General features: G+C 46.4%; 3 protein-coding genes across 4 annotated transcripts in view; 2 read left to right on the top strand and 1 right to left on the bottom strand.

Annotated features, from left to right (window-relative positions):
* The first annotated feature begins 230 nt into the window (after positions 1-230).
* Positions 231-7062, top strand: ehd2b (EH-domain containing 2b). Of its 2 annotated transcripts, none has more exons than XM_010739685.3 (7): positions 231-665; positions 1689-2162; positions 2638-2814; positions 3841-3956; positions 4995-5407; positions 5491-5655; positions 5743-7062. In XM_010739685.3, exons 2-7 carry the CDS (start codon positions 1942-1944, stop codon positions 6289-6291), a joined length of 1641 nt encoding a protein of 546 aa, XP_010737987.1. In that variant the 5' UTR covers positions 231-665; positions 1689-1941; the 3' UTR covers positions 6292-7062. The 2 variants fall into 2 exon arrangements, with proteins under 2 accessions (XP_010737987.1, XP_010737988.1); XM_010739686.3 differs by having other exon boundaries at positions 234-665; positions 3841-3938.
* Positions 7063-9290: 2228 nt separating this feature from the next.
* Positions 9291-11801, bottom strand: nup88 (nucleoporin 88). The gene has a single exon (XM_010739687.3). It carries the CDS (start codon positions 11755-11757, stop codon positions 9598-9600), a length of 2160 nt encoding a protein of 719 aa, XP_010737989.3. The 5' UTR covers positions 11758-11801; the 3' UTR covers positions 9291-9597.
* An 826-nt stretch (positions 11802-12627) lies between these two features.
* psmd8 (proteasome 26S subunit, non-ATPase 8) overlaps positions 12628-21054 on the top strand; it is a 22305-nt gene continuing 13878 nt past the window's right edge. The window contains exons 1-2 of the mRNA XM_027280664.1: positions 12628-12797; positions 13876-13948. Coding sequence (XP_027136465.1) covers positions 12693-12797; positions 13876-13948 — 178 coding nt within the window. The 5' untranslated portion in view covers positions 12628-12692. The remainder of the gene's footprint in view (positions 12798-13875; positions 13949-21054) is intronic.

Genomic DNA, 21054 nt, shown 5'->3' on the forward strand with positions numbered 1-21054 from the left:
CACATCAGTGAACGTATGACATGTTACAGTAGACTGAGTGGAAAACAATTGAAATACATTGACTGGACACAGCTGGAAGGGTGCAGCACGAGGTGGTGATAATCATTCAAAGTATGCATAAGGACACTGTGAAGTTATGCCGTGGAAGAAAAAAAGAAAAAAGTCTCCACCCAAATTATTTATCCACCCCCCCACACACACACACGGTCCACGCCCTCTAACCACAATGCAGCTCATCCCTGCCCTGAGCATAGTGTTAGTGCTGCCCCATAGCGTTGCCAGGCATCCCTGGAAGAGGAGGTGCATCAAACTTAGAGCGAGCGAGCAACAGGAGGGAGAAGTTCGCCTCAGTGTGGTGTGTCTCAGTGTTTGCCTTGTGCTCCTTTCAGCAAGCAAGAGTGCCAGATCTGGAGCTCATCTGAAATGCATTAAACCCCCGGAGAAGAACGATTCTCTGTAATCTAGCTGCGTTGGCGCTCCGCTGAGGCTTCCTATTTGCTGTCAGAGGTACACCCATGCATGTAGCAGCAGCTCCTCCAAGAGACTGACTGTTTTTGTCTCTTCAAGTCAAGTCAAAATATTTTCCAAGCTCCAGAGGGCAAGACTGGAGAGGGGGAGACATCAAGGTGCTTGAAGAAGTTTGTGCTTTCTCCAGAGAAAACTTGGTAAATACTTTTTTTTTTAAAAACTTTAAATGATCAGCTTGTGTTGTAACTTTTACTCAGATACAGCCAGAGTGTGATACAGCAGAGTCTTGATGCTGTTTGTAGTTTTTAAAACTAGTGGAACACTTTTTAAGCTCTGAGCAGTGTTTTCCATTTCCTAATTTGGGTATTAAAGTATGACTCCCTTGATACTTGTTGCTCCTGCATGTTAGATGTCATGTTCCAAGTCTAAAACAGTGTTGCAATTGTGGTACAGAAAAGCCACAAGGCATTTTCCACCATCCTTAAACTTTAGAGTCTTTGATTCATATGTGAAGCCTGTGAAGCAGATTTTACCCTGCACAGATCTTCTGTATGTAATGGCGGTCAATTCATATTTAATGTGTCTCTTGTAGATCTCCAGGGTTCGCCATTTTGATTAGAAGTCTTTCCACACTGGTCTTGTGACATGTCAGCACAGTGTTGCTTCTTTTCTCCTCATGGAATTTTTTTTTTATCCTTGTTTAAAAGTGGATTTGCAAGAGAGAAGCTCTCCACAGATGACTTAACATCTGCTGACACGTGTCTTACCTTTGTGTCAGGCTGCCCTCAAATCCTAAACCAGTGTTTCTGTTCATGTAGATTAAAAAGCAAAGATCGTTAGTGAGGGGTTAAATTTGTTTTTCCGTGTGTGTGGGGGGGCTACCCTTCACAAGATCTTTTTCCTTACATGTTGAACATGTTGAGAGCAACTGCAGGGGGATAAAAGGAATGTCTTACTCATTTCACTGTAAAGAAATGAGCTGTGCCTGTGCAAATCCTGACGCAGGGTTGGGTTTGCAAGTTTTCCAACGTGAACACCAACTTTTTCCAGGCATGCACTGACAATGCTTGGCAGACTCCTTGTGGGCTGAAGCTTAGCCCAGATTCTCCCCCATCCTTCCTCTGGGTTGTGGGCAGACTGGATTAATTTTGTTTCTTTTTGTGTGTGTGTGTGTGCTATCTGTATTAACCTCCACTCGTCTTTTCTGTTCACACTTTCAGGGGCTGAAAGTTATCAGTGTGGCGACTGTTCTCAAAGGGGCAGATCAAGACTTCAAACGAGACATCAGCCGTATCGTTCCTCTCGACGTGTGCAGGGGAGTTTTCAAGGACAAGTGAGCAGTGTTCACATAAATACAGGAAACACCTGAAGGTTTTCAAGGGTTCAACCACAGGAAATACAGCTCCAAATAACACAACACACTCTGACACTGATTTCTGTAAGAAGCTCCCTATCTTGTCTAAGTCAACCAACATGTCACGCTGGGGGAGAAAAAATGTGAAGAAGGCGCCTGAGGTGATCCGCACTGTGACAGAAGGGCTCAAGTCCTTGTATCGTAAGAAGCTGCTGCCTCTGGAGCAGTACTACGGTTTCCATGACTTCCACTCTGCCAGTCTGGAGGATGCAGACTTTGATAACAAGCCTATGGTGCTGGTGGTGGGACAATACTCCACTGGAAAGACGACATTCATCAAGTAAGACGTCACAGCTCTGCAGCTCAACTGTTAAACTCTGTGTTCTTTCCAAACACATCAAATATGTTGGAAAATAGTTGCTGAAAAGACTTTGACGAGTTAGAGGTTAAACCAGTTTTCAGTCCAGGATTTTGTGGGCGGTCCTTAAAGGGGTGGCTCGATGACACGCTAAGGGCCACCCTGAGCAGAGATAGAGATGAATTCATCTTGTTCAGAGTGTTTTAAAGTTAGTCATGTCATTTTCTGAACTCGTTACAGTCGCTTCAAAATGGCTGCTTGACCGCTCCCACGGGTGGGCGAGGCTTCACACGCCCCCACAGTCCAGCATACTGCTCATGTTTATCAGATTTTGACACCTAATTTCATAAACTTGCAGATATTTTTAATCATTCAAATTTGGTCTCACAAACTCAACACTTACAAGGACTTTAAAGTTTGTCCTGAGAAAATAACAGCATGTGTGTGTGACTAACAGGTATCTACTGGAGCAAGAGATTCCTGGAAGCAGGGTCGGACCTGAGCCCACCACTGACTGCTTCACTGCCATCATGCACGGGGAGGTGGAGGGAGTCATCCCTGGGAACGCCCTCATCGTTGACCCCAACAAGCCTTTCCGCAAACTCAACCCTTTTGGAAACACCTTCCTGAACAGGTGAGGGCATGGGTTTTTATTCCCATTGTGTGTGTTGTGTAATGATTCCACTGTGGGTGCCAGATCTCAAATGGATAGACTGCATCAGAGAGGGGTGAAGACAGGGAAGGGGAGATAACAGATCGTTTTTTAGCTGGTTGGAATTTCAAGTCCCTGTGCCAAATTTCAGAGGAGGGGAGGCACTGGCCTTATTTGTGGAAAAATAGGGAAAGGGAGCGATATCACTGGAGAGGGCGATGAAAGCTAATGTACTCAGACAGGAACTGCAATGTACGCAAGTTCAAAGTCGAGGTCAGAGGGCTCCACAGCCTCTGGAGGTGAAGACAAATAAATGAAGTCATGGAGAGAGAAACCTTAACATTGAAGCTCCTTCCCTCTACTGTGTTTACTGTCTGGGCCTGCCAGATTTCCGTGTATGTTTTTCCACTGATGTAAACCAAGAAAGAAGTCAAATGTTATACAATGAAGTCCTGTTAGTTCGCCTGAAACAGGCACATCCAGGCCTGAAGTGATAGGAACATGCAGTGCTGCTGTTAATGGAGCTCGAACATGAAAAATATGGTGCCAGTTTTCCAGCAGAGAGTCCCTCCGTCCCTCCGCTGGGTGTGTTTGCGAACGCATTTGCGTCTCTCCTTTTGCTTTGACTTCCTGTCCGGGGAACCGGTGGGCTCGTTAAGCTCGTAAGTCACGGGAAGTGGTGTTGTTGTTCTAAGCCTGCACATCGTTAGCAGGACCGTATTGTTTGATTCTGGCAGTAGTGGTCATTTTCCTTCAGGAAGCCCACAGCATTGAGAGGCCTGCCTGCACACAATGGCCTTTAGTGGGAGGGGTGGGGTGTTGTGGAGAGGGCAGTTTCCAATCTGCTCCTTGGATCACATTGGCTTCTTTGATAAGAGTTTTTCACATGATTTACATTCTTTTCCTCTTGCACAGACAGTGTTTCAAACAAAACTGACCTCCCTGAACTTGTCTTATCATCATTTATGTGACTCTGTGACTCTGCTGATAAATTTTAAATAAAAACAGGTTCCAGTGTGCCCAGATGCCCAACCAGGTCCTGGAGAGTATCAGCATTATTGACACACCGGGGATCCTTTCCGGTGCTAAGCAGAGAGTGAGCCGAGGTAGGAGAAGCAGCAAAGGTAAGGAGAGGGCATGACGGGGGGGCCTGCAGAGACACACATCCCTGATCGTCGCCTCACAAACTCATTTCCTTGGCACGCCTGGCTAACTCATGGGACCAGTTTGCTCTGTCACAATAACACTTGGCAGCAAGGGCAAGAAAACAAATCACTGTGCTGCGCCGAGCAGCCATAAAATCATAATCAGGACCAGAGACGGTACAGACTGTTGATAAATAACTATCGTCGTCATCTCATGGAAATTTTTCACTTTCATCCACGCTTTGAGTAACTCATTATTACCATTATATTAAACCAATCTGCATGATCAACTAACACGTTTAAATGATCGGTGCATCCAAATTCTGAGGCAGCTATTTCCTCATTTATCACTGGTGGTATCTCAGAGATAGTTTTGGTTTTATCTGCCTGAGGTTTTGAAACTGAGATTTATGGCTCTATCCCAAACCCAATACAACGAAGGTGAATGGAATGTTGTTTGTGGTGCTCGCAGCTCCGAGAAATTAGGTTTTAAATATTCAGCATCAGCATGCCTCTACAGAGAGAGAGAGAGAGAGAGAGAGAGAGAGAGAGAGACTGCTCCTGTGTTATCCAAACAGTTTCCTGGTAAGGAGGAGCTGCAATGGAAACTCAGTTACAGTGAAGTTTGTGGGTTAACCAAAGGGAGATAGAGCCCAGAGCACCACAGTCATTAGTTGACTGAAAGGGAATCTAAGTGGATCTACCACAGGATGTCAGTGAGAAAATACCTTTTGAAAAGCCCATCATGTGTGATCATGTTCATACAGATGAAGAAATCACTCAAACTTATGAGAATTGGTGCTGTCGGAAGTTAAAAGTCAAAGAATTGCTGTGTTATCATGCATAAAGTGAAGCCTGGTGTCTGTGGTAGCTGTGACAGCTACAGATAAGAGGTGTGAAGGGTTTGTGTCTTGTGTCCACCCTCTCCCCTCTCCTATCTTTATTATGTTTAGTGCATACCGCACTTTTAAGTTCATGAACATCTTATTCATTCATTTTCTTCCCCCATGCACTCAGGTTACGACTTCCCAGCTGTGCTGCGCTGGTTTGCCGAGCGCGTGGACCGCATCATCCTGCTGTTTGATGCCCACAAACTGGAGATTTCAGACGAGTTCTCCGAGGCCATCGGCGCCCTGAAGGGCAACGAGGACAAGCTGCGCGTGGTGCTCAACAAGGCAGACATGGTGGGCACCCAGCAGCTGATGCGGGTGTACGGTGCACTGATGTGGTCCCTGGGGAAGGTGTTTGGCACCCCGGAGGTTCTGCGCGTCTACATCGGCTCCTTCTGGTCAGAGCCGCTGATGGTTACAGACAACCGTAAGCTGTTTGAGCTGGAGGAGGAGGATCTGTTCGCTGACATCCAAAACCTTCCTCGCAATGCAGCTTTACGCAAGCTCAACGACCTGGTGAAGAGGGCACGTCTGGTCAGGGTGGGTCTTCTTGGTGTTAACTGTAAATGACTGTTGACCTGTTGACATTATTTTTGTAGTAACAACCTTTCTCTGAATCTCAGGTCCATGCCCACATCATCAGCTATCTAAAGCAGGAGATGCCTTCTGTCTTCAGGAAGGACAACAAAAAGAAGAATCTGATCTACCAGCTGCCTGTTATTTTCTCCAAGATCCAGCTGCAGCACAACATTTCTGCTGGAGACTTCCCAGACTGTGCTAAGATGCAGGTTGGTCTGTTTGTTTTCACTACTGGGCAACCAGTTAAACGCTTTCAGTTTACTGACTCTCACATGTTTATCATTCCCTTTCTAAAGGAGCAACTGATGGTTCATGATTTCACCAAGTTCAAAACCTTGAAGCCCAATCTGATGGCGGCCTTGGATGAGTTGCTCTCGGGTGACATTGCCAAGCTGATGCCCCTCCTGCGGCAGGAGGAGCTGGAAGCAGGTGATCAGCTCGGCGTGCAAGGTGGAGCCTTCCTTGGGACCCGTGCCGGACCGTTCAGCGAGGGCGACCCCTTCGCCGAGGAGAACGGAGAGGGATGCGAGGAGGAGGAAGATTGGGTGGTGACCAAAGACAAGCCCAAATACGACGAAATCTTCTACAACCTCGCTCCAAATGAGGGCAAACTGAGCGGCACCAAGGCTAAGGACTGGATGGTGAGCTCCCGCCTGCCCAACTCGGTGCTGGGTCGCATCTGGAAGCTGTCGGATGTGGACCACGATGGCATGCTGGATGATGAAGAATTTGCCCTGGCCAGCCACCTGATTGAGGTGAAGCTGGAGGGACACGGCCTTCCCCCTGAGCTTCCATCACGCCTGATCCCGCCGTCCAAACGCAGGCAGAAGGGCTCTGACGCATAGACATGTCACATGTCCTCTGAGCTGAGCAAGACTCTTCTCTATTGGCTGTCACACGCTACTGTTTGTATTTGCTCGTTTCCCCCCAGACCCATGTCAAAAAGTTTGTATGTAATGTGTTCACATTTCTCTTGCACAATGGAACATACTGTATTAAAGTGTAGATCAATCCTTTGACGGCTTACTGCAAAAGATTGTGTATTAAGAAGTCACGCGGGTCTGGTTGCTTCTTCCCTTTGGCTTTTCTGTGATGAGCTTTAAAGAAATATATCTACTTGTGTTTGCAGAGCAGAAGTATGTCAAGGCTGGCGAGCAATATTCAGCATTTATTTGACCGAATACAGGGCGAAACCTTTCCGTATTAAACCCTTTACGTCAACATTCCTTCAGTGACTAAATTGGAGCGGCACAGTATTATTTAGACGATCATCTGCAGGATTATGATGCCTTACAGTGAGGGTGTCATCTACACAGACATATATCGCTCAAATCATTTGTTTATAACTCAATCTGGCAGCGCAGATCTAATAACCTGAATGCATTTCACTCTGACGCTTTACGCGACACTATTCTGTGCATACATCCGATCTTATTTTTGTAACTGTTGCTGATTTTTTGTGTGCAGGAGCAAGACCTCGGTTTCATAACAGAACAATGCTGAGATGAACTTTTCAACTTAGACTGAATGATATATTACTGACTACTGTACACGGCTCCACCAAACTGTTATGTTATGTTACTATTATTATAACCAAATAAAGTTCCCTGACTGTGTCCTGTCTCTTCAGTGAGCCTTTTCTAAATAAGATTTCAGACAGCTCTTGAAGCAGTCAGTAAACACACCGAGCTCTGCGATTTAACATGAAGTGCATGATACAGAGCTAATAGTCGAGTGAGTTTCATTTGGCACTCTTAATAAGATTTTCTTTTCTATCGAGCTCACTCCGTCTCTCAGTGACGGACCACATAAACAGTGAGTCACTCTCTCCCCTGCCAAGTCCCCATACCACCATTTTCCGAGGCTCTCTCCCCTCATTCCCACCATCTGAAGCCTTTTTATTTTCTCTCTCTCTCTCTCACACATACACTTAATTCCTCCTCTTCTTCCCTGTTTCTTTCTACACTCACTCTGTCATCGACATGCCTTGTAAGTATTTTTGGTTTCATCCAGTGTGTAAAGTATGCGGTATAAGCACAAATATGTTTCCCCGTGTGGAGCCGTGTGCCTTTTCACATAAGGATTTTAAGGTTCGCAGAAAAAGAAGGAGGAGAAGGAGAAGGGGTGGCCTTCCCGCCCCTCTGTTCCACTCCTCCATGGAAAGAAACACAAATGAGAAACAGAGGCAACGCAGCCCTTTCCTCCCGTGCTCTCTGGCTTACAGTGACTCACATATGAAGAATGTGGTGGGCTGGCCCGAGTTATTAATATCTCCTTTCCTAGGGTCCGCTAAGTTTCCTCAGGCTTCATGCACAGGATCTAGACACTGTACCTTTATGAAAGACTTAACAACATCCCCCTATTTGGAGAATTCCTGAACCAAACCTGCAACCGCACACACCACACCCTCTCCTCTCCTCTCCTGTGTGTTTCTATGATAGAAAGAGGGAGGATAAGTAAGGTGACAGGATTCACAGAGAGCAGCTGAAATGTTCTCATGGACACACAGGCTGAACTTCTTCTCTAACACGCCCATCATAAAGAGTGGAATAATAATCATCCCCACAGCAGTTTGAGCAATGCCAGCCTGTTACATAATTAGGATGTGCCGAGTGATAAACCATCTCAAACACATGTCGTTCAGCGACGAGGTGAAGACCAAAGGTACAGCCGAGGATCCCCCCCTTCCAACCACAGACATCCCCCGACAATCAAGCTTACTCAATGAAAGCGGGGGTACCCCGCATACGTCACTCTGTGTTTACGTGGGGAATTCCTCACTAGCAAACCTGCAGTGGGGAAGAAAAAAAACCGAGGTCATCAACTTTGGAGAGGGGTGACATCTGGTGGATGCAGGATTTCTGGCACACGCTTGAACGCAGACGCTGTACACGGCAGTGTCCGACTGTAGATGGCAGAGTCGAGGTGCGTGTGCGTTAAAGCACTGCTTCTCAAACTGTGGTAGGACCTCCCTGTAGATGTACTTATGATGAATAAAAGTAAATGACGTATTTAATTACAGTAAAAACACATTATAACATCAAAACACAAGAAAATATTGAATGAAAATGAACCATGGGATCACTAGAATGTAATTTAAGATACATTTCCTGTAATATTTAGAGATATATTTCAATATATTCATGATTAGTTACAAGCTAATACGTGAGTGTTATATAATATCAATCGTGGCTGAATGGGAAATGTTAGGAGAACCTGTTTTCCACCAAATGATCTCGGATTTCATTCAAGATTTAACAATCAACATTAAATGATTATTACTTATTATGAATAAACCTCCTGCGTAAGTTTGAGAAACACTGCGTTAGAGACGGACAGGTTCACATGTTTATGATACTGGCCCTGAACTGATTCAAGATGTGGATCAAAGTTCATTCTTTGTGTGTGAAACATTATTTCAATGTTCAGCTGAAACTAAGAAGAAGCGTCAGCAGTCAGAGTTGGTCCAGACTGCTGGAGCTTCAAAGCAACTTCAGCTGGACCAAACAAAGACTGAATTCTGTTTTTTCTTTCTGAGTTGCAAGAGGGAGTAACTTCAGTTTTACATGTAGAGACAAGTATTGTGTTAATACTCAAAGAAAAATATGAATCTATCCTTTAACCTCCATTTCTCTATTTTAGTATTAGTATTTTTAAATATGCTTTTATTTTAGTCTGTTTTTACTTCAGTTTCTTAATTTACTTGACTTTTTTAGCTTGACTTTTTTAAAAATATATATATTTATTCAGCAGAAAGCAACTTACAGAAAATGGTTATATTTCTGATTTATGTACATGAGCTACTGAGACAAGTGGTGTGGAATCATTAAATGAGGAAAGACAGTTACAGAGAACTTTACATTTTTATTATCAATCCAAACAATCGGCATGTTGAAAATATATAAATGCTAAACGCTCAAAATATTTCCCCATTCCCAAACTTTCAGCTTTGGAAACACTCATGTAAAAAATATGCAAACGTTATGCGGGACAGGAAGGCGAACCTAAGAGACAGACGTGTAGTATCAAAGGTGAACAGTGAAGAGATCTTTCAGTTCTGACCAGCTTCTGATCGAACGTCACATAAAGGCAGATTTAATCAAAATCATCGTTTGAATTTTTTGTCCCCAGTTGTTTGACTTCTTCAGCGTTCAGAAGCTGAAGTGATTTTTGATGTCTTTGATCTGTTTCATCATGTCCCCGATCTGCTGTCCCTGCTCTCGGAGGACGTCCTGGACGACTTTCTTCTGGTGGGCGTTGAGCGAGACGGTTGTCCTGGCTGCGGGCACGTCCTTGTCCACTTGCGTCTTCTGGTACTCCATCTTCATGTTCACCTGTCTGATGCAGTTGTTCAGGTACTTCAGCTGGTCGCTGATGGTCTGCAGCTCCTTCTTCATGTCCTTTTCACTGTTGGACAGAATGGGTAGCTGGCTCTGCAGGCTGCCCAGCACTCTTTTCACTCTGTTCATGATGGTCTCCTGGCGATACTTTGCGTCTTCGTACTTATCAGCCAGCCTCTCCGCTGCCTCCCTCAGACTCATCCTCTCCTCCCTGCACAGAGCTAACTCTTCCTGCTGCTTGCTCTTCTGACCCGTCAGGAGTTTGACCCGTCGCTGCATCTCCTCGCGGGCCATGTCCTGCTTGAGGATGTACTCCTCGCTGAAGACCTGCGTGGCTCTGCTGAGGAGCTGCAGACACTCTGGCGGCGGCGGCGACGTGTCCTTGTCCCCGGCTTTGAGTACGAGGGGATTGGTGGAGCTACGCGCCAGGATGTTGCGGATGTGCTGCTCGAAGGAGTCGTCGGCCAGCCCGCGTAGAGGGGAGCTACCGGAGCCTGGGCCTGGATGGGAGCAAAGCAGGGGAGGGGAGGGAGGGCGGATGGAGCTCAGCAGGGGCAGCAGGATGCATTCGTAGGTGCTCGTGATGCAGATCATGGTGGCGCCGAGAGAGAGGTCGGACACAATCAAAAAGCCACGGACTGGAGCGGACTGGCTGGTCAGGAGCGGCCTGGTGCAAAGAATGTGCTCTACAATACATCGCTTCTCAGACGCCAGCTCCTGCAGACTGTCCTTGTCCTCCTCGCCTGTCTGGAGGAACTTCTGCAGCTTGTTGACCCAGATCAGCCCCACGCTGTGAACTCCAGCTTCATGGGTGCAGTGATACCTCTGCTGGCACAGGGGGTCCCTGTGGAGTCTGATCGGGCAGGTGAAATCAAACTCCTGAGGCTCCTCGTCCTCTCCCGTGGCCACCTTGAGGGTGAGCTCCAGCTCCACACACTCAAACACATACAGAGCCGGCACGGCGTCCGTGCCTTGGATCCACTTCTCCACGGCGCCCGTCTCGTCCTCTTCCTCAGACTCCAACACCACGCAGTGATACAGTGTGCCTGTTTCCGTGGCGATGACCAGGATGCTGGGCACACAGGGCAGGCAGAGGATGGCGCAAGCATCATAGCCGTAGTTATCTTCAGCTGCCGGATACATCGGAAGAGGCCCAACAGGTTTGCTTAGGCTCACACCGTTTGCTTGGGTGGTGTAGCTCAGGTAGGTCTCCCCATTCTCATAGAGGATGTACAGAGGGTAGCCCAGCTGGTCTTTGGGGAACCGTGCAGCCAGCTGCCGAGGAGGGGCTGACACCGGCCCGAAGTCAAACGCCACTGCGATCTCACCGAGAGATGCTGCGTAAGAGCGCGCAGGAGGGTGGAGGCTGCCGTCATCCTCCGACTGGGACACCGGGAGCACTTTAGCCAGCGTCTGCGGCGACTTCAGCCCGTAGAACCGGATGGTGTTGTCGGACGTGAGCAGCACCAGGTGAGGCTCGTCGGTCTCGCTGGGGTACCAAGCCGCCTGCCGGAGACTCACCGAGGGCGAGCTGGTGAAGAAGCGCTCCGCCACCGGGATGGTCTTGCAGTTGATGTCGCTCCTCCCGCCCTCGAACTCGGACCTCTTGCCCCACCGCTGGGGGAGCTCCAGCACCGAGACGCCTCTCTGCCCGACCAGCGCGACGTGGTGCTGGGTCGGGCTGAGCAGCACCTGGCACACCTCGAACAGAGGCGGGTTGATGCACAGCAGCGTCTGGTGGTTCCCGCTGACGCGACTCTCATCCGAGTTCAACTGCCGCAGGTTGGTGGTGTAAAACACGCGGTCCGCGTCGTCCCACACGAACAGATCCCCACCCAGACAAAAGGTGAGGTTCTTAGCGACCCCTCTTTCATTAACACTCGGACCCGAATCCAACTTTTCTCGTATTTTCCTGAAAATGGCGTGGTTTGGTAAGCCGTCCAGCCACCGCTCCGCGCTGTATGCCGCCATCTTGATCCACTGCCTACCAGTGATGTGTAGTTCGTGAACGAGCCGGTTTCACGGAGCCGGATCTTTTAAGTTGAACGATGGGAGCCGGCTCCGGTACGTGAACCGTTGAGTGATAGTCGCAGCATTTGGACCGATTTAAAACATTTTGAAAACACAAAGGCAGAATGCAGATGCAGTCATATTGAGCAGGAACTGGCTACAGGAATTTATTGATATTAGAAAATGTAATTTTTACTTTTGAAGTACAAAGAATGTATTGAATACACACATGATATATGTGTACACATAAAAATCATAAGTCAATATAGTGCTAAATTTGGCTTAAATATGAAAGGCATAAGCTGCAGCATACCCTCCGAAAGATGGAAAGTGACTCGAGTGATGGTTTTATTGATATTTATTGCTGTTGCAGCAAAATCAGCTCCATAAACCAACATGAGAACTTGTGCCTCCTCGGGGGGGATGCCAAAACACACTCTTTGATTCCTTATTTTCCTTTTCTTTCACCGTAAACTTTTACCGTTTTTTAACACTAGCTCATTCATTCCGTAGCAACACAACACCGGAAGGAAATAGAAAAAAAAGTGCCCTCACTAAAATCTCACTATATAAAATGGAACGAAAATTAGACAGGCAAACAGGCAAGGCATAGATATATAGATAGAATTACATGTTCAACACAAATCATTAAATTTATACTAATGGGTTTGCTACATAAGCGGTAAAGTGAAGAACCGTTTGGGAGCCGAAAGAGCCGACTCTTCTTGGTAAGTCGAATCAGCCGACTCCATAAAAAGAACCGAACTTCCCATCACCAACGGTTTCAGGGAAAACGTCTCATAGCAACCAGCACGAGCACTTGTGTTCACGACACCCATACGTCATTGAAATGACCGTATTCCGTCGGCCGGTGTCGTACATTTTGCAGAATCACCATGGCGCTGAAAGAGACCGCTGGGCTGTACGAGACGCTGAAGGCGGAGTGGAACAAGAAAAACCCAAATCTGAGTAAATGTGGAGAGCTGCTGAGCAAACTTAAGGTGCGCTGTCACACCGAGCTGTCTGTTTTTGGTTTCGCCGGGAGTCGTGGACGTGAACACGGCCTGTTTAGAGGCGTTAGCGCCGTTAGCAAACGGAGCTAAACATGCTAAGTGAGGCTAGCCTGGCTAATGTTTGGTTTTCTATGAGGACAACTTCAGACAATTACAACCCTGTTTACTAAATGATCATAACAACGACGATAACACCGAGGTCCCGTTTGTTAGCTGTGTTATTGTGGCGACTGAAACATGAATTGAACTATTTTTAAGGAGTGAGGAAACAAATGATGACAGCCAGTGTCGCTAATGTGCTAATTCATTGAGTAGGTATGTGGGTATGTAAGTAGGTAGGTAGGTAAGTAGGTGGGTATGTATGTATGTAAGTAGGTGGGTATGTATGTATGTAGGTAGGTAGGTAGGTAGGTAGGTAGGTGGTTAAGTAGGTAGGTAGGTAGGTAGGTGGGTATGTAGATAGGTGGGTAGGTAAGTAGGTAGGTGGGTATGTAGGTAGAGAAGTGTGCTACGTAGGTGGGTTGTGTAGGTAGGTGGGTATGAGTAGGTGTGTAGTAGGTAGGTAGTAGGTAGGGAGTTGGTTAATAGTAGGTGGGTAGTAGGTAGAGATAGTGTGTTTAAGTAGGTGGTATGTAGGTAGGTAGGTGGTGTATGTAGGATAGGTGGGTAGGTAGTTATAGCAGTCCGGTAGTTTGAATACAATAAAAAATACGGGTAGAAAAAAAAAAAAAAAAAAACACAGACTGGGACAAGGACACTTAAAAAAACACAAGATAAATAGGTAGATATGGTGCAGTGGCAAGATGATGGTAATGTTATTGTTAATAAGTATATAACCTGGAGCTGACAACCAAAACAAACGTTACCCTACAACAAATAATACAGGTGCAAACATAACAATCACATAGGCTCAGCTTCAGTGAGGTAACATGACCGGTGTAAGTCGTCCTTAGTGTCACCGGTGGTCCAAAATTATCTTAGTTATCCCGAGAAGAGCAAAGCACTCACAGATTGTGTTCAGGATGTGGAAAACGCGTGTGGCCATTTTGTTCCTTTTTTTCTTAAGGTTTCGTTACTGGAGCTGAACTTTTTACCTACCGGTGGGTCTGCGCTCACAAAGCAGCAGCTCATTTTAGCTCGTGAGTATGAGTTACAAGTTAAGATGATGGGCGACATTATAATGGTGAGGTGATCAAGGATAAAGCCTAAGTTAATAGAAATTTTTGCTGTGTGTTTTCAGGTGATGTCCTTGAAATGGAGCCTTGTGGAGCATCCTCAAGAAGGACATCCCATCCTTTGAGAGTACCTGGCACAGCTAAAATGTTACTACTTTGATTACAAGTAATGTCACCTTGTTTGTTTTTTGTGTGCAGTTGGATTTTGTCACGTATGCTCATTGGGTTTTTCTAACATCGTCTTTCTTCTTTTTGTCATGCCGGGAAGAACTGCCCGAAGCTGCCTACATGCACCAGTTACTTGGACTGAACCTCCTCTTCTGCTGTCACAGAACCCGTGTCCGAGTTTCACACAGAGCTCGAGAGGCTGAGCGCACGAGATATCCAGACCAACGTTTACATCCGACACCCTGTGTCCTTAGAGCAGGTGCTGCAGTTTACCTCCTGACTGAACGCATAATTAGGGTTTGATATTGCAATGGGTGTCCATTTGTACTCTCAAATGATTAACATGTATGTAAAAACCTGTGCCTTAATGTTTCATTTCCTGTTATGGCTTTTTCAGTACTTGATGGAGGGAAGCTACAACAAGGTATTTCTTGCCAAAGGAAACCTCCCCTGAGAGCTACACCTTTTTTATATATATTCTGCTTGACACAATTCGGTAAGAACAAATGTGGATTTTGCTGTGCGTTTCTTAAATCAGGGGTGCCCCACCTTTTTGACCCGGTCTACTTTTCAGTAGCCACCCCTCCGGGGTCTACCAGTCCAATACCAACATTTCAAACCACAAACATCGTCGCCAGCCTGCAGTAACTTCACAACAACACAATACTACTTTGTTTACCACTTTACTTTATGTCCACATAAGCATAAAGTAGGCTACAACAGACTTATAAGTAGGCCTACATCAGTAAAACATAAGTACAACAGATTTGGACAAACACTGCCATGCAATCATAATAAGAACAGTCCATCACAAGTTGCAGGTGGCAGAACAGGCCAGAAATTGAAAAGTCCATTACAAGTTGCAGAACAGTCCATTACGTTGCAGAACAATACTATTGGCATAATTCCACAGACAGCAGACAATCCTCCAAATGAGCCGCTTCCTATAACAACAGACACACACAGACCACATTACACGTTGCAGAATAATACTGTTGGCATAATTCACAGACAGCAGACAACAATCCTCCAAAAAATGAGCTGCTTCTTATAATAACAGACAGACAGACAGACAGACAGACAGACAGACACACAGCCATAACTGCCTACCTGTGGGCTGGGTGAGACGAGGCGCTGGGCAGAGCGGAGGCAGCTAGTGGGACACCTGGCACTGGGAGGAGGAGGCAGCTTTTCGTAGCAGGAGAGGTAGGTACTGTTGCAAGCGTAGGCAGGCTACAAGGTGGTCGTCAGTCATTGTTGATCGGTACTTGGACTTTATAATTTTCATGTGCGAGAACGCACACTCGCACAAATAAGTGGAACCAAAAAGAGCTGTCAGGTTTAAAGCACATCTTCGGAGATTGGGGTATTTCTCATCCAACAGCAGCTCCCAGAACGCTGCGTGCTTTCCAGGCGGGGCCGATGTTGATTTGGCTTTCATGACAATGTCATTTTGCAATTTTAGAATCTCGTTTTCAATCGCATCGCGTCACATCGAACAGTGATTTGACTTTGTCAGCAATGTCACCAACAGCAACATTTGCACCAAACGGATTACACATGTAGGTTGCTACAGGTTCGAGGGTCGCAAAGTCAGTAAAACGCCGCTCAAATTCTGACGAGACGTTCTGAACATGCTCCATATAGCGGTCAATATCAAGTTGCGTCAGCCTTTTACCTTGACTTTGTAGGTCAGCATGCATATTTGGAACAGTTTGTGTGCAGGTCGCGCTGCTGCGCCGCCGTGACATGAGCTGTAGCTTGCTTTTAAAAGTTTGTTCACAGACCATCATCTGATGACGTCTTTATCTTTACCTGCAGGTCTACATTCAACAAATTGAGTTCGTGGGTGAGTCGGTGAGGAAAGATAAATCTAACGCCACTGTGGTCATTGCTTGTCATGATATCTGCAAGTTGTTAGGACAGCTTCAAGAATTCCTTGATTCTCGGCAGCCGCAGTCTTGTGAATCTCGCTAAAATTCCCTCGCTTAACCACCTGACGTCTGTATGAAGCAGCAGCTCGGTGTGCTCAGCGTCGCTTTCCTCCAGATGTGCACGGAAAAGCCTTCTCTGAAGACTCCTGGCGCGCACTGAACACACATCTTCATTGCAGATATCCATCACGTCTTTCATTTGACACACTCTTCCCGCTTAGTGCTTGCTGGTGGTAATACCGTGTTTCAGAATGTCTGGAAAGACTCACTTTGCTGCACAGTGCTATAAACCATTTGTGCGGCCCTCGCTAGCGGGGCCCTTCCGTGTGGTTTAGAACTTTCTTTAAAGAGCGGCCGTTTTTGTCTCGCGGCGAATGTCATGGCATTGAAAATATCCTCGCCTCTCGTTTGTCCTTTTAGTGGCAACATGGTCAGTAGCTCTTCCCTGGCGCTCATGTCTTCGAAAACCATTCTGATGAAAACACATAACTGAGCCACATCCACCATATCAGTTGACTCATCAAACTGCAGAGAGAAGCATTCACATGCATCGATGTCCTTTCTTAGCTGCCTTCCTCCCACGTCCACAGCCTTACCTCACATCGCTTGTAGTGGTATTGCGGGACATTGTACATCTTTAATCGCCTTCATGATCTCCGTTTTTATTTTAAAAGCCGTCAAATCGTATCCGCGGCCTCCAGAAAGCCTTCCTTCCACGCCTCGCCGTCTTTGAATAGCTTCTTGTGTTTAGCAAGGATGTGACTAGCCCGATATGAAGCAAATTGTACGGCCTTCGACTGTCATTAGGTCTGGTGAATTGTGCCTGCTGCTCAGACAGGCGTGCTTCAGTTCCTTGAGTCTTGCGGCAAGATAAAGGGGTTTGCTTTCGGGGTATCCTTCTCGTACTTCCGGCGTGCATCGTCTTGTAATGACGCTCGACATTTTGCTTTTTTGCCAATCCCACTTTGCCTTGCAGAATCAGACCAAATGGGCGCTTTTTAAATAAACAAAAAAAATATCTTTCCTCCCATTCAGAGTGAAAATGATAGTCTTGGGACGTTTCGGTTTGCTCGGCCCTCGCCCATGTTAACCGTTGCTGTGTTGCTAGGACACTGCCGGGTCAGCTGTCAATTTCCCTAACACGGGGAACGGCAGCGGCGGTACTTTGCCCGGCGCCCACTCACACCAGAGCGGATCAGCCGCGGAGCGAGCCGGCCGCCATTCACGCAGACACCCGAGATCACGCGAGAATCCGGACATACGCGGACCCGCCGATAACTGTGTATAAAAAACAACAACAACAAACAGCTGACTTTGCTACTGTGACTCGGCCGCGGGTCCGTTCGCTTCCGTTCCGCGTTGAGTTGGCCTTAACGCACGTGTCACGGTAGACTAACATGCGCACACGCACACACAACCACACACACACACACACACACACACCAACACATACAGCCAGCCGGTGCGGTTGGAAAAATTGCTTTCCCCCCCCAACCTCCGCGGACGACTTGTGATCAGGCCGCGGGCGAACCGGTCGACCGCGGGCTACTGGTTGGCACACACTTCTCTAAATGTTTCTTATGTAATGCTGTGGAATTACTGGCCATTGTCATAAATGGTTCATTAAAGCGAGGGCACCTTCAGCATAGTCAGCAACGCAGTTTAAACATGTTTGTTTATGAGGTATGAGGTATTTTATACTGCAGGTAACTACAGCTGATGCTTTATACTATCTTACTAGTTGGATGATATTTGAAATGTTAAACTGTTCTTCCCTGTGTTAAGGTGCTCCATCTCAGATGTATCAGGAGAAATAGGTGATAATATGACACATCTTTGAAAAACACAACGTCAGCTAAACTGATCTTTTTTTTTAACTTGCAGTGATGAGATCGCAGTTTGCATAGGAAAAGCATATGGCAGACCAGTTCAATGAAGCCACCCGTTGCTTTTCTTCAGTTCCCCCAAAATGATGACTGATTACGCCAAGAAGGGTGTGCGCTTGCGTGGTGTGTTCTGTGTGTGTGTGTGTGTGTGTGTGTGTGTGTGTGTGTGTTGTACATTTTAAGTATACAGAGATTAGAAGAAGAAATGAAAGATTTAAAAAATCTGTTTTTTGTACTTTTGAAGTTGCAGGCTGCTGCCTAAAATAAAATAATATATAATTGAGAACATTTGGTTGTATTACTATTTATATACAATATGTTTCTTCAGAGTTTTAAATTTTTTTATTAATTTTTTTTATTTCATGTCATTTCAGAGGGTGGAGTTTGAGCCCCAGATTGCATTACTCTTTCACCAGTCAGCAGCACGGGACAGAAGAGGTGACCATCCCCTCCACAGAGCTGGCACACCAGGTCATCGAATATGCACGACAGCTGGAAATGATTGTGTATCCGCCCCCAGGCAATACCCTCAACCATGTTACAGACACACTCAGACACACACACACCGCTGATCCAGCCTACATCCAGTCCGCTCAAATGCAGTTTCCCTGAGGATACGAAGTCATTCATTGCTGGAGGGTTGATTTGTGCCAATATCAAAAAAAAGAAAGAAATTCAACAACGTTTATTTCCCTGTATTATTATTAACCCTGTCCTGCAGCTCTCCTGTCTGACGTGTGTTTTCTTTTAAAAGATGGGGAACAAAACTATCACGGTGACCAGTCTGTCAGCAGTTGCTACACATCTACCTTTTATTGAAGACAAAACTTAAAACACAACCTTTTTTTTTTTTTTTTTCTTTTTTTTCCCCCTAAATTCAAGCAAACTTTTTTTTGTATACAAAGTTCATTTTCTCCTTAGTAGAGCTCACAGAAATGTACTGCGGCCTTGTCCTAGCAACTGAGAGAATTGCTATTGAAGTTTGAGTGTTTTCTAAATGGTAATGCCTCTTCCTCTCTAGATGGTTTGTAATCCCGTTGATCTTGCAATGCAAATCTTGCTGCAATTAAAATGATTCAGAAAATAAACTTTTTCAATGACTGTGTACGTTTTTTTTTTTTTGCACTACAACTCAAAACTTTTCCAGGAATCAAGTCACTTACAAGCATCATGGCCTATTTGGATGCGTTTCTCTCACTGGGGAGGCCCTCTTCTTTCCTTCTGTGGCCTTTGTCAGTGCTAAGAAGGCTGCCAAATCTTGCAGCGTGGTGACCCAAGGAGGCCAACAAGTGGTATGGCGGTTCATCACACCTGTGGTGCGCAGAGAGTTAGTTTGTGTTACTCATTACTTAAATGTTAAATTAGTTCAACACTGCTTGATATGCTGGCTGAAGTGTACGTGTATCTCACCACTTTTGGACGTTTGGCGGCAAACCTTTCCCCGTGTTACGTTTGACGGTCTGGGGACAGGACTGATTGACCTTGAACGGGTGGCCGCGGACCCTCAGTGTGGACTGCAGGTCCTGTCTTCTTTTAAACCGGACCGTCCTTTGCGTTCATTTCTGCGTTCAGGAGTGACATTTTTGTCTTCTCATCAGGTTGGTTTTTATTTATGTCTCCGGTTTAACGTCAGTATCTTGAGGTACGGAAACCGGGTTCCAGTCCTGACTTGACGTGTGGTCTCGCCTGCACTTTGCAGTTGTTGGGTGGTCTGCGGCCATGTTTGGGGCAGTTGAAGGCATCCCTTCAACTGCTGGGACCTGCGGCTCTAGTGCTTCCACATGACTTTGAGTAAGCAGATGAAGCGTTCCCATTGGTGTCGTCGTTCAGCTTTTGTTGATTAGATACCTGCTGTGGCTCATTGTGTGTCTGTATTTTGATTTCTTCCACGCCGCTGTTGTATTGCTGCTCTGAACTCTCTTGTTCAATGGCGACAGTTACTTCAGCTGGTTCTCTTGTCTCTTGTTAGTATACGTTGAGGTTAGTATAAAGCAGTGTTCTAATTACTTGATGTAGTGCCTGAATGTTGACCTGGGATTCTGACTGATGTGACTCATGTGGCACTTCAGCCCATTACCTGGACCTGTGGCGGTTGCTTGCTCTGCGGTGTTGTGAGGTCTTGTCTGTTGTCTGTTCTCAACATTTGATCTTGCCTTTGTTCCTCTTGGTAGGTTCTCTGTAGGTACACTCTGACCACGTCGCTGTATAAACGATGCACAGAGGCTTGCATTCGAGAGCAGGAAGTTGAAAAGCTGTTGAAGTTGGCAAATACAAGTTAGTTATCTGTAGAAATTACAGAGATATTCACGGCAGGTGAACAGCGGCACATTTTGTATTTACTTTTAATAACATACTTATAAAAACGTATTCATACAAGCGAACTCAACTCACCTGTGTTCTACCGATGCAAACCGTGTCTGCAGAGCCCAATGTGTTGCTACTTGTGAGTATAGGCAGAGTCTCTGCAGTAGCCATGTCAACATGGTGGAACTGTTTTGTGCTGTTTGGGGAGCCGCTGTTGGGCCTTGCTGTGGCACTGTGACATGTAACACAGGTGATGTGTTTTCGTCTGGTGCTGCACCAGTGTATGGTCTGTTGCTGCACTGGTTTGGTCTGTTAGCTTGCACTGGTTGGTATTGTTTGCTGCCAACTGGTTGGTCTGTGCTGCACCATGGTTGGCTGGTGCTGCACATTTGTTTGTGCTGCACTGGTTTTGCTTTGCTGCCAGGTTTGGGCAGGTTTGGTCTGTTGCTGCCACTGTTTGGCTGTTCTGCACAGGTTGGTCTGTTGCTGCACTGGTCTTGGCGTTGCTGGCACTGGTTGGTCTGTTGCTGCCCACTGGTTTGGTCTGTTGCCTGCACTGGTTTGGCCTGTTCTTGCACATGTTCTGGTTCTGGCCTGTTGCACAGGTTTGATTCTGTTGTTTTGCACTGGTTGGCCCTTGTTGCTGCAACTGGTTTGGCCTGTTGCTGCACTGGTTGGTTTTGTTGATCTTGTTGCTGCATGGTTTGGCCTGTTGCTTGCACTGGTTTGGTCTGTTGTGCCTGGTTTTGGTCCTTGTTCTTGAACATGTTTGGTCCTG

This window comes from Larimichthys crocea, chromosome VII (assembly GCF_000972845.2).
Source record: "Larimichthys crocea isolate SSNF chromosome VII, L_crocea_2.0, whole genome shotgun sequence".
NCBI classification, from domain to species: domain Eukaryota; kingdom Metazoa; phylum Chordata; class Actinopteri; family Sciaenidae; genus Larimichthys; species Larimichthys crocea.